The sequence below is a fragment of the Oncorhynchus mykiss genome, chromosome 4, assembly GCF_057628025.1.
Source record: "Oncorhynchus mykiss isolate SJ-2025 chromosome 4, ASM5762802v1, whole genome shotgun sequence".
NCBI classification, from domain to species: Eukaryota; Metazoa; Chordata; class Actinopteri; order Salmoniformes; family Salmonidae; genus Oncorhynchus; species Oncorhynchus mykiss.
Genome location: NC_143025.1, coordinates 65,318,657 through 65,332,447, shown reverse-complemented (window position 1 = coordinate 65,332,447; position 13,791 = coordinate 65,318,657). Strand labels below are relative to the sequence as shown.

The window sequence follows — 13,791 nt, the reverse complement described above, 5'->3', positions numbered from 1 at the left end:
TCCTCACACCTAGACACCATAAAATGTTCACTGCTATTATAGGAACAGCAGACCAAAACTACCCTCGACACTCTCCATCCAACTCTGAAATCCCGCCCATTGTATGAATGTGACTGACCATACAACAAGTCGCATGCATCCTAATATATCATAGTCCTCTGTCTGACTCCAGTTTGAAACCCAACAAAGACACATTTTCTTATCATGTGAAATCACATGAGGACGTCATCTCCATCACTCGGATCACGTGGAATCTAATTTTGATTCGTGCAATCTGTCTTTGTGTCCACAGGTGGTGGACTGCTCCTGGGATGAGACGGTGAAAATCTACACACCTCTATGCCTGGCTGCCCCTCCGCCTAGCGCACGGTAGAGAGCTCATAATTGCCCTGCCGCAAGGAACAGGAGAGAGGACTTTTAGGACGGCAGTGGGTTTCAATCATGGCCGTGGCGTTTGCCAAAGCTTCACTGCGGCTTTCATAATGATTCTACTAAAAGGGGGGCTGTGGGAACGCGTCATCCTAGCCCGCACACACAACAGAGTCTGAATACAGATGGGAAAGCGGGGATTCCTCCCCGTCTGAGAGAGAGAGAGAGTTTTATATGAAGGTTGCTCAACTCAAACACGTGCCAACAAAATGCCTGATGATCTGCTGTTTGTCCTTGTTGTTGGTATTGGTGTATTTAGTGATAGTGTACTGATTTAGTGAGGGGTTGAAATGCATTTGATTATTTACTTAATTTCTCTGGGTCCTCGACCAAGGAGGAACAAACCTGGCCATATAACTCGACACACAGGCTTGAACTCTATCCATGATCTTGTCAGACTTTCCATTGCATTAAAATGTTCATTCTACGGATATGAAAGTAAATGTCATGAATCTGACAGAATGTTCTCTGTGCCCTGGTGGGAGAGGTGAGGGGAGAGAGCCCTAATTTAGCCCTCAGCAATCCCAGCTTTATGCTGCTTCATGCATATTAGAGTAGAGTTGGGCTGCCCATTGGTGCAGCGTTCTAAGGCACTGCATCTCAGTGCTAGAGGTGTCACTACAGACCCTGGTTCGATTCCAGGCTGTATCACAGCTGGCCGTGATTGGGAGACCAATTGGGTGGCGCACAGCGTCCATAGAGTTTGGCCTTCATTGTAAATAAGAATTTGTTCTTAACTGACTTAAATAAAAAACAAAAGCTGTTGAGGCCTGAACCAAATGTTCTCTGGAGACCGTTTTTTTTTCTGTGTGAGTACATTTCATAATAAAAGTGACTGCACACAGGCGAGCTGTCTGGCATTGCACCAATCTGAAATAGGCTCCAACCCTCTTGGAATTAGTATTTTACAATCTTCTTTTGCTATTGCTTCTTTTTTTGCATATAGACTGAATTCATTGTCTTCACCGGTTTATTATTTTGCCTATAGGGCTACGTTTATTTTAGTGTTTGTTTGTTTTGGTTTCTTTATGCTTGTCTTATCAAGATTTGCTTAGCGCTATGGACTAAATTGCAATCACACTGGATGCATTCTTATCACACATAATTCCTACTGGTCGACATGGGAAAACTTACAAGGGAAATATATAAACAGAGTGTGCCTTTCTTTGCTTAAAATGGGATTTAATCATGAAACATACTAACTTTATGCCTATTTTATTTTAATGATCCTCCATCATTTGGATTTTTCACACTGGAAGCTGAATTGTCGTGGTCAAAATCAATCTACAGAGATAGTTTTTTTTTTTTTTTTAAATACATCAGAGACAGTAATGCATGGTTGAGGTAACACTATAGAGAAGGGTTCCCCTCAACTTTATGTCCCTTGAAGAAAATTAACTGGGTCCATTTGCCCTGGTCCCCGTTCATCGTGGCACTACAATTTAGTCTAATTTACGCCGATTTCATGCGTTTGCAAAGCGTTGTAATTGGTCCGAGGACTGCAATATGTAAATAAAACAGATTGGTAAAGTCCTTCAAAGTAAGTAGGCTGGTTCCTACGCCCGTTACTGTGGGTAAAAGGCAACCAACCACAGTTGCGGCAAATGTGTTATTCAACGTGGGAACTTAAGCGCTCAAGTGTTGCGCTCATGCAGCTCTGTTCTAGAGGTAATATACTGTCGGGTTTACCCATATGCACTGTAGTTTAGTTCTTTCACAACAGCTCACCTCGCAGTCTCTGTGCTGTATCCAACAGCATGTGACACCAAAGTAAGTAAGCTAGAACCTCACGAACAGAAAAGGTGATTTAATTGATGAAAAACGCATATTCAAACATTTGCGTCAACATTCCCAAGCTTTTTTATCTTCAACGTTTTGGGACCAGCCTCTATTTGTTTTACGGACCCCGTTGTATTGAAAGGTCCTGCTTGCAATCGATTTTTTTCTTGACATTAATAACTTGGACATTTACAGCTGTGCTCTCAAGGAGAAAGGCTGTACAGTATACACTTTATTCAAAGGGACTGAGCGCACAATAAGGACTCACCGTTATTTTCCTTGCTCTTGCGTAAAGGGACATTCAAGGCAACCATGGAAGTTTGTAAAGGTCGTTTTCTTGGTATCTCCGTCGCTGTTGCTCATGGATTTTTCTCGGGATCGTTGAACATTTTGCTAAAATTTCTCATCACGACTTATAACTTCAACTACCTCACTCTCATCCAGTGCCTCACCAGCACATTGGCGGCGGTTACACTTGAGATACTAAGGAGACTGGGAAAAGTAGACATACCCCCGTTCAGCCTTCAACTAGCCAAAGTCTTCGGAAGTGTTTGTATTCTGTCCACATTACAGTCCACTCTGACACTATGGTCTCTCAGAGGACTGAGTCTACCCATGTATGTGGTTTTCAAACGTTGTCTACCGTTGGCCACCCTGGGTATCGGCGTGTGCATTCTGAAGAACGGAACCCCATCAGTGGGGGTCATAACGGCGGTGCTCATCACTACCGGAGGAGCAGCTTTAGCTGGTAAAATTACACGTATTATTATATTATACTTATACATCAAGTTAAGTAGGAACGAAACATTATGATTTATTCTAAATTGCCTATCCATATGGTGCATATTACGCAGTTAAAAGTGGTGAGTGTATGGGCTTCAAATTACTGCATACAAGCGATAATTCATCCTAGAGCCAATATTACAAATACACCAACCTGCCCACTGGGCACAGACGTCATTTCAAGGTTTTGTTGTGATTTAAGTCTGGTTGAGTTCTCAACTAACTTGAGTTCAAGTAAAACACAAGTCACTATGTCATTGGATTTATATATATATATTTTTTAAATCAAAATTCCCTTTTCAGTTGATTACTTTTTGCAAAGCCAATCCGTTTTCTACGTTGATTCAATGTCATCACATATGTATATCGTTTGTTTTTAAATGACGTGGAAACTTGATTCAACCAGTTTTTGCCTACTGGGGATTACACAAAAAAACAAGTTAAAAAAAGTGATTTGTGTTTTCTAAAAAGGTGCCATTGTAAAGTATACAGATGCAGAAGTTCTGAATGTTGCTGATACTGTGAGGAAAATGCGCCACCTTGCTCTGTCCCCATTGTGCCATCATATGGATAGGATGTGTTAAAGATGTCTCCACACTACTTTATAATAACTTTCAGAAGAGCCATTACATCCGCACCGCAAATTGGCCAGTGTTACCTAGTGTTGGTTTTTCAGTGTAACATTTCTAGACTTGATTCAAGAGTTAAATTAAATCTGTGGAGTTGGACTTATCACACCCTGAGATGGTTATTCCAGTTTAGATGGTTTAGGTAGTCTCATTGAGCAATCTTCCTTACCTTGGCAGTCATTCTGAATGCAGATTGCAGGTGATTAGAAGTTCAAATTGTTGGATATCCTCAGCCACTCTGGATAGATTCCAATAGGAATTGCATATCACTTTGCAAGCCAGCATAAACTTGCCTGATTTGGCCTCCAAACAAGGAGTTTCAGACCACTGCATTAGGGTAAAACTAGGCCGTCAAAGTAAGGTCTTATGATATATGTAATGTGTTGCCATAAAGAGTTTCATTTCAATGATAACATATTCACACGGGCACTGACTTGATGAAGGCTACAGGACTGAATGCCATGGAATGCAATAACCATGTTTCTGTCACTATCAAACACAGTCATGAATGGTACTGGTAACTCCACAATTCATGGAAAGGCACACTGGGAAATATGCAAATAAGGCTTTACACCCTACAGTGTTAAAACAACACCCAAAAACGAGTTACTGCAACACTACAGGGGGGTTAATTCTCTAACACTGAGAGTAATAGCATTAGCTCTAAGCAAAGTGTTAGTAAAGTGTGGACCCATATAGACTGAAAAAGTGTTATATTTAACACTCAGAGAGCTGATTAAACACGGGATAATTTTTGACAATAAGAAAGCTTTGAGAAAAAAAAGCAATCGCGTATTTTCTTTTGCTGTTCTCTCACCACTGCGGTTCTTATTGTGACACGGTGTCTGTGTTAACTCAGGGTCTGGTGACGTGACGGGTGACCCGTTTGGCTACGTGACGGGCGTCCTGGCTGTGATCATCCACGCCTCCTACCTGGTCCTGATCCAGAAGACCAGCATTGACAGTGAATATGGCCCCCTCACGGCCCAGTATTCCATCGCCATCATGGCCTCCCCAGTTCTCTTAATCTGCTCCATCGTCAGCATGGACTCCATCAACATGTGGAGCTACACGGGCTGGAGTAACCCCTTCATCTCTGGCATCTTCTCCATCTGCATCCTCATCGGCTGTGCCATGAACTTTACCACGCTGCAGTGCACCTACATCAACTCGGCCGTCACCACCAGCTTCGTGGGCGTGGTAAAGAGCATCGCCACCATCACAGTGGGCATGGTGGCCTTCAGCGACGTGGAGCCCACCAGGCTGTTTGTGGCCGGCGTGGTGGTCAACACGGTGGGTTCGATCACCTACTGTATCGTCAAGTACTTTGAGACCAGGAGGAAGACCCTCTACCAGGACCTGGAGGAGCAAAGCAAGGACGAAACTCTGCCTGGACAGCCTTACGTCGAGAAGAAGCCACCCAACGGAGACCTGGAGCCCCTGCCCAATGGTCGCAGAGGGTCTGACGGAGGATCGATCGAAGGATCTATCCCCACACAGGAGCACCTACTCAATGATCAGCGCCTCAGTGACTACCCACCTCAAGACACCAGCAACAGTATGGAGTTTGTAGAACTCCAGAGAGAGGCCTTCCATAGCGAGAACCGGGCCAGCCCGTCTGTGAGTGACAGTTACGTGGGGGTGTGGAGGTCCATCCGTAACCTGAAGTTCTTCAAGAAAGACACCTTAATAGATCATATGGAGGTGCAGAGCCCTTGATGGGGAATCTCTATTTTCAAAGGATGCATGTTTTGTCAGTCCTTTATGTTTGTATCTGTTTTCTATTTGTTTGTAAGACTGCTTTGACATTGCACACTGATGAATGTTTTGAGATCGTTTTTTTTTCTGGCAAACATGCTCTTATGGAAGCAAAAAAATATTTTTAAGAAGATGGAATGTTCATGTGAACTGGATAAAAATACTGACTATTCTTCAAAAAAAACATTTGTTTAAATGTTTTATATTGATTTTATCAGTCATATTAATAACAGGTGAATAATTGATAGTACATCGTGTAAGGTTGAAATTGATATGTTATGACATGTTATAAAAAATAGGAATAATTTATTTGCACGTAATGTTACTGCCTGTCCTGATTCTGTATGGTCCATGAATTGTGATGTTTGGCAAGTGAAGAGCAATAGCAACTACCATTTGCATGAACAATGCAAAGTCAATTTAAACCATTTTTATGAAACTGTTCCACTGGGATGTTGGCTTCTTCTTTATGATAAAACCATTAGAGTGAAATGCATGGTAATTGTTTTAGCCATATTGCCTTTCCATTGAGGAATCTTTTTGAATTACCAACAATAGATAGCTGTTGTGATAAGGTTCACTTATTATCAACGCTATATAGGCGTACTGAAAGCGTCTCCCAGGGGCAGATTGTGAGGACATCATTATGGGCAGACCACATCGATCCTTAATGTCAATATTAGATTGGAAAGAGAATTACTTCTGTCTCTACAGAACGAACACATGGCTCATTAGTCAAAGTAAACCACAACAATTCCCGTAGAGAAGATCTGAGCTGTTGAAGAAAACACAGCTATTTCACATCACCCCCAAGGAGGATTCCTGTGTCGTGATTCAAAGTAATACTGTATACATATCTGAAAGCTAATGCATTTTCCAGCATGTTTTAGAATACTTCCTTATCTAAATGCATGCAGTGAGAGGATGTTTGTGTCCTTCCAGAGTACCTGCAGTGGAGAGGAGAGGGAGAAGCGTGAGCAATCTGTCCCCCTTACCAACCAGAAAGAGGCCTGCAGTCAGCACTTTAGCTGCAGGAAAATCCATCCCAAAGTGCCTTTGAAATCCTTCAGTGGGACTCTGGAAGTACAGATAGACCAGGGGAAAAAATAACTGGACTTGGAAAATAAAAAAGAAATAGGTGATTCTGAGATGAATTCAGACAAATGTACAGGAAATGAAACAACATGCACACATCGGAGTGGTTTTTGAATTAAACAATATTCAACATTGCACTCCAGTATTGTCTACTTTCAATTATGTTATCTAGGTGTTTCTATGTAGACCACTGATTGTGGAATCGATCACAGAGTGATATTTAAACACCTCATTAACCAAATCTGCATGGATTCTCCATACAATCCATACCATACAGCTACACTTTCTAATGTTGGCCTGCCCATCAACACAGCCTCTATCTAATCCTCATGTATGTGATAGGCAAAAGGTACTTTAATAAAAATGCCATCTTTTTAGGAGACGTTCATTCCCATTTCCCATTTTTGCTAGCAAAAAAGTTTACTGGAAGTATTTTACTAAGAAATGCCATGGAAGAGAGAGAGGGGGAGAGAGAGTCATATTTCCATAAAATGGAAAACAAAGCCTGTAATGACACAATTTTTGGTGAATTCAACAAATGTGAGATTGAACATTACACACTATTGCAATCATTCAGGAGGAAGATATGGCTGAGGAACATCAGGCGTAGGGACATCAGTCTGCAGAAGTCCTTTGAGGACCTGAAGAAAGGGCATTATGCTGTGTGTGACGAGCACTTGGAAGACTGTTTTATTCTGATGAAGGTACTATCTATCTTTGTCAATAAAATACATTTCAGTGAAATGATACTGAACTTTTCTGGTAAAAATGTCTCTTTCAAAAGGTTTCACGGAAGACACTCTCCTCAGAGGCAGTACCTACCAGAATAAATTGCTGGAATCCACCCCCTCAATCTGCAACAGATGCACGGCGTAGTCTAGAAATAAGTAAGCCAACTGCAAAGTTTGTAGGTATAAAGTCTTGAACAGGTATAAAGTCTTGGTATATTTTTGAAGGAGAGGACAGGGAAGCATATATAAGAGTTTTAGGTGAGAAAGAGAGGGTAGACCCAGCTCCAGCAGAAGAAGCAGCAGATGCTGAGTTTAGTTCAGGTGGTCTGCAGGAGGTGGACTGTCAGGTGACAGAGGTGGTAGAAGGCATCCTCACGAGCATACAGGAAGCTCAGGTGTCAAAGGAAGCAGCATGTACCACAGTTGTCATGCAGGAGGGGGCCTTCATCCAATTGAAGGTCTACAGTATAATAATGATAATAATACATCCACAGTGGTTAATTGCACACACATTGAAACAAAAATATCACAGATGTTACTTTTTTAAGAGAATGCAGTTCCTGGAAAATAAGCTGTTAAAATCACACAAAAACAACCGCCAAATGCAAAGCAGGCATGCCACAAGACTAAGAGCCATCAAAACCAAGTACGTCGTCATCTTAAAGATTGGAATAACACACATTTTGATTCCCATTTTTTGCAGAGGTACTGGGTAATTTATCCCTCACCGGGTTCCTATTCCAAGCGGGTCCCTTCATAAGCTCTCCCAGGGCATCGGACCCCTGCTCCATGGCCTTGTTGGCTTGGCTGAGCTTATGGCTTCCCTTTGTGGCAAGTGTGATGTAGGCATCCCCCCTGGGGATCTGCAGGGCTCACCTGGGAATGCGCTCCCTCCCTCAGGAGTGGTGTGCCAGCAAGCTGTTAGTCCCTCTACTGGGCCCAGTACCCCTACCAGAAAGTGTGGCTGGAGCCACCGCCCAGCTGCTGCCAGTCCTGAACGGGGGCAGGAGTCGGACTGCTGGAATCACCTTGAATGGAGGGCGCATGCCCTGTGTCAGGAGGTTGATAGCTTCAATAGCGACGACAGCTGTTCCCTGTTGGCCAGTGATAGGCTGTTCCTGGGACATGATGCTGGCACTGTTCCCCACCGTGAGCGGGGCTGACAGGTCATCAGGAGCCTACTCACTCGGGTAGCCACTGCACTGGACATCAAACTGGTGGACAGTGATGACTCTCCATCTGTCCCCATCTCTGCTGAGTGCCGTGCGGCCTTGCAGGAGAGCTGGGCCTCTTCCAGGGGGCGCTTCCGACTCAGCAGAGAATGGACCATGGAGCTATGTTGCGGGCGCAGAGTCACTCGGCCTCTGGGAGTACCCAACCATGGACACTATGATTGCTGCCATTGTCCTCCCGGACTGGGAAATTATAGGGCGGAACCCAGAACTGAAGCCGGGATCCCCCCAGAGTCTTTGATGCAGACTTGAAAGCCACATTTGGGTCTCTCTGCTCTCTTGGCCACCTTACCAATGCAGCCATGCTGCTGCAGGCCTTCCCCCCATCTCACTATCCTGGTGAAGAGAACAAAAACAAACAGAGAAAAGGAGAGTCATACATTCCCTTTATCCCAGGGATCATCAACTAGATTCAGCCGAGTGCCTTTTGTTCTTGAGCGGAGGGCCAAATAAAACCGCCCATGGGCCAATTTCATCCCGCAAGTTGGGGGAACCCTGCTTTGTCCTTACTGTCACTCAGAAACTAATTCCAATGTCTGCCTGGTGATGGTTCTGTTCAAAACAAAACGATTGTAAAATAATTTCAGTTCCAACACCTGGTTCTAGCTCGTTTGAAGTGTAACAATGCAGCACATTAATTTATGCAAACTCTGTTCGTATATGCTCATCCTTGTTCTAGCTCTTCAAGTCAACAAATACCTCCTCTGCTTTCTCAGATGCGTTGTCCTGAATGATTAGCTAGCTACTGTTTGCTATTTTTCTGGCATGTGCAGAATCTGATTTATTGATCTACAATAGCTAGCTAACGTTAGCAAGTGAATCGCCATTTTGCAGAAAAATATCAAATATACTGTATATTTCGAACTAGCTACTATTTCTCTCTTGCCCATGTGAAATTATAAAATGTATTAAGAGAACAGTAATGGCTTAGCTATAGTTAATAAACTAAATTATATTTTACCAATAGTCCCCCAAATTATTTGATAAAACTGTTCGTCAGACCATGCACTCTCTTATTTCTTCTTGCAAAGTTAGCTTAGCTATATCGCGCAAGTTGACTGCTCCATTGCTCCCGTTCTTTGGATTGCAGCTTCCCAGGTCCCGGTAGTGTAAGATAAACTCTGAGTTGTCAGTCTGCCACCAACAGTCTGTGACCTGTGGGTCAGAGCATGAAATTCACCGTCCAAGTCTGTGTGACAGCTTCCCCTACCTATCCCTTTTATCATAGGATATAGGTCGTCCTTGTCTCGTGCTGACTTAGCCCACCAGCTAGTGTGTGTGTGTGTGTGTGTGTGTGTGTGTGTGTGTGTGTGTGTGTGTGTGTGTGTGTGGTGTGTGGTGTGTGGTGTGTGTGTGTGGTGTGTGTGTGTTGGCCACATACTCCGGTGCTGACCTTGTCAAAATATCAATTAATCAAATGTATTTATCAAGCCCTTTTTACATCAACAGAAGTCACAAAACACCCAGCCTAAAACTCCAAACAGCAAGCATTGCAGATGTAGAAGCACGTGGCTAGGAAAAACTCCCTAGAAAGGCAGGAACCTAGTGTCGTGTCTTTGGCTATGCCGGATTAAGTGATATGACATGCTATTCTATAAAATAATTTATCCGTAATTAATATCACCTGATTTAGCTAATCATGTAAATGTAATTAACTAGAGAGTCGGGCACCCTGAAGGAATATTTATAGAGCTGCCCGCCTGTCCAACATCACTGCTCTGGACGGCTCTGACTTAGAATACGTGGACAACTACAAATACCTAGGTGTCTGGTTAGACTGTAAACTCTCCTTCCAGACCCACATCAAACATCTCCAATCCAAAGTTAAATCTAGAATTGGCTTCCTATTTCGCAACAAAGCATCCTTCACTCATGCTGTCAAACATACCCTTGTAAAACTGACCATCCTACCAATCCGCGACTTTGGCGATGTCATTTACAAAATAGCCTCCAATACCCTACTCAACAAATTGGATGCAGTCTATCACAGTGCCATCCGTTTTGTCACCAAAGCCCCATATTCTACCCACCATTGCGACCTGTACGCCCTCGTTGGCTGGCCCTCGCTTCATACTCGTCGCCAAATCCACTGGCTCCATGTCATCTACAAGACTCTGCTAGGTAAAGTCTCCGCTTATCTCAGCTCGCTGGTCACCATAGCATCACCCACCTGTAGCATGCGCTCCATCAGGTATATCTCTCTGTTCACCCCCAAAACCAATTCTTTCTTTGGCCGCCTCTCCTTCCAGTTCTCTGCTGCCAATGACTGGAACGAACTAAAAAAATCTCTGAAACTGGAAACACTTATCTCCCTCACTAGCTTTAAGCACCAGCTGTCAGAGCAGCTCACAGATTACTGCACCTGTACATAGCCCACCTATAATTTAGCCCAAACAACTACCTCTTTCCCTACTGTACTTTTTTTTGCCTTTACCTCCCTTATCTCACCTCATTTGCTCACATCGTATATAGACTTGTTTCTGCTGTATTATTGACTGTATGTTTGTTTTACTCCATGTGTAACTCTGTGTCGAACTGCATTGCTTTATCTTGGCCAGGTCGTAATTGTAAATGAGAACTTGTTCTCAACTTGCCTACCTGGTTAAATAAAGGTGAAACAAATAAATAAATAAATATTCTGAATAAACTCTTAAAGACCTGGTAATATTTTACATCAATAGCAGTCAATATCAATCGTCATCTTAATTCAGTCTCATCTGAAAGTTGTAAATTCTTGGTTATCTGCACGAACCCTGGCTAACAATTTGAATCAGCAATACAAAATTGGGTTTAATTATTTATTTACTAAATACCTAACTAATCACACAGAATTACACATACACATAATTAAATCATAACTTGATTACAAATTACGTCATAAAGGAAAACGTCCCTAGCGGGCGGAACAGATATGACAGCTTGTTACACAAAGGAAAAGGGCTGGGTTTGAGTGAAAGAGCGGGAAGACTGAGGGACACAGGGAGAAGCTGTGCTATCGTAAATACAGTATCTTATGCATTCTAAATTACCGCCCATGTGGAACAGGAAAATGCAATAAATATTTACTCTGAGTTGCGCTTCGGTAGGTTGGTGGTAGATGGAAGGCCGTGTTGCCAAACCGAGTCCTTGAAGAATGTCTCTGGTTTTCAATTGGATACGTTGTAGTAACGTCATTGGGTGATAGACTGGATACTCTGTCTGTTCCTTCCTAACCCTCATTGCATCTGCTGTTGCTAACTCAAAGGCTAGGAGGTATCACTTCTGTAGTGAATAAGAGTTCAAAGTTCATACCATTCGCAACCAAAGCTCACGCTGATGTTGGCTTCGTTGTGTAGTTATTATCTGAACCATTCTGACATCGGACCATCGTCCTACATCCTCGGAACAGGAAGTTATATTGTCATCAAGGGCTTATATAGGTGGCGAGAGGAGGTTGTGTTTGAAAAGTTTTATAGCCCATGTCCCCCTTCACAGGGGTGGGCCACTGATTGAGCAGCCCTATCTTATGAAAACCCAAATCTCACATTTTAGAAGTTAAAATCACATTTCATCCCATCACAGATAATTTCATATTCAAACATTTAAATTAACAACATTTCCATGTGAATCCGATAACTCTGATGTGTAGACTTTCCACTGTAGAGTTTATGTCATCTGATTATTGATGAGAATGTCTCAGATGACCACCGAACTGACATCATATTTATTAAGTACCACCGCATATGTTCCATTGGTCGGATTACCAGAATATAGTTAATTTCCCCCCCACCTTCTGATGTTCCCAGAATCTCTATGTTAATCAAGGGTTTTGCAAATGTAACATCAGTAGGGTAAGAGAGAGGAAAAAGGGGGAAAGAGGTATTTCTGACTGTCATAAACCCACCCCCCAGGCCAACGTCATGACACTAGGAAGAAACCTAGAGAGGAACCAGGTTCTGAGGGGTGGCCTGTCCTCTTCTGGCTGTGCCGGGTGGAGATTATAAGAGTACATGGCCATTTAAGGCCAGATTGTTTATCAGGATGTTCAAACGTTCATATATGATGAGCAGGGTCAATTAATAAGAAGTGGTTGTACAGGGTGCAAGAGTAAATGTCAGTTGGCTTTTCATAGCTGAGCATTCAGAGGTCGAGACAGTAGGTGCGGTAGAGAGAGAGAGTCAAACACCAGGTCCGGGACAAGGTAGCACATCCTGTTCCCTAGCCACAGGCAGAAGAGTTTAAACTGGAGCAGCTGCACGACCAGATGGACTGGGGGCAGCGAGGAGACATCAGGCCAGGTAGTCCTGAGGCATGATCTTAGGCCTCAGGTCCTCATGGAGGGGAGGGAGAGAGAGAGAGAATTAGAGGGAGCATACTTAAATTCACACAGGACACCAGATAAGACAGGAGAATTACACCAGATATAACAGACTGATATCAACAGACTACAAACTTAGTACCCTGAGACAAGGTGGAGTATATCCAAAATGCTTTTGCGTTCTGAGTTGGGGCCCTCTAGCACTCCCTCCAACATGGGGGATGCAACAACGGACTCAGATAGCCGTGATGATGACCTGCTCTCCACTCGGGCATCCAACCAGCACTTTAGTGACCAAGGTGATGAGATGCCCAACATGGTGAAGGAGGTGCCAACCAATGTTGCGAACCCATTCAGTCTCAACGCTAAAGATGGGTCAGAGGAGTCATTCCGAGGTTCTGATCACACGGAGTCAGAAGAAAGCTCTGCCTCACTACGTGCGGTCCTGAGTGCAGCCTTAGCTAGGATAGAGCTTGATGACCCTGCAGCTATCCTGTTATTTTAGAAGGCTGTGGCAGCTACATTGTTCAGTGTGCAACCTTCACCAGCTTTTCTTACAGAGCTTCAGAGATACTGGGCCGACCTGCGGGCTCTCACCCACCACGGCAAGGATAGTAGGACGCTATCTGACATGTGCGATGCATAACAACATGGGCTGGACCATATGCCTAAGGTGGATGAATGCACAGCAGAGCTGATGCTCTGATGCTCTCCCCAAATGGAACTCCCTTTCAGTGCTCATGCTAGCAGAGAACAGGATGCTCCAACCAGAACACGCAGTCCTGGATCTCTGCAACCTGAAGGATGCATCTCTTCAAGCGTTTGCGTTCATGACCAGAGCTCTAGGCAGACTGAAGTCCACCCTAGTTGTGACTCGTTGCCAGGTCTGGCTTGCCCGAGCCCCAATGTCCTATGACTCCAGTCAGACGCTGAGAAAGCTCACAGTAGTCCCTGGACTGCTCTTCGTCCCTGCAGCTGAGCGGGTCATTGAACGTAGAAAACAGCTGAGTCAGGCTACAACGCTGTGGAACCCACAGTCCAGAAACCAGCCATCCGAG

The 13,791-nt window shown here is 43.8% G+C and overlaps 2 protein-coding genes across 2 annotated transcripts in view; both read left to right on the top strand.

Moving 5' to 3' along the window:
• pex7 (peroxisomal biogenesis factor 7) overlaps positions 1 to 1,209 on the top strand; it is a 33,044-nt gene extending 31,835 nt beyond the window's left edge. The window contains exon 10 of the mRNA XM_021600347.3: positions 293 to 1,209. Within this exon, the coding sequence (XP_021456022.3) occupies positions 293 to 373 (81 nt within the window). The 3' untranslated portion in view covers positions 374 to 1,209. The remainder of the gene's footprint in view (positions 1 to 292) is intronic.
• A 392-nt stretch (positions 1,210 to 1,601) lies between these two features.
• Positions 1,602 to 6,615, top strand: slc35d3 (solute carrier family 35 member D3). Its single transcript, XM_021600346.3, has 2 exons — positions 1,602 to 2,956; positions 4,480 to 6,615. Exons 1-2 carry the CDS (start codon positions 2,521 to 2,523, stop codon positions 5,337 to 5,339), a joined length of 1,296 nt encoding a protein of 431 aa, XP_021456021.1. The 5' UTR covers positions 1,602 to 2,520; the 3' UTR covers positions 5,340 to 6,615.
• Positions 6,616 to 13,791: the final 7,176 nt, after the last annotated feature.

Coding starts and splice junctions, on each gene's coding strand:
- slc35d3 (XM_021600346.3), top strand. CDS start 2,521: ATGGAAGTTTGTAAAGGTCGTTTTCTTGGTATCTCCGTCGCTGTTGCT. Junction 2,957..4,479: donor CGGAGGAGCAGCTTTAGCTG/GTAAAATTACAC, acceptor GTGTTAACTCAG/GGTCTGGTGACGTGACGGGT.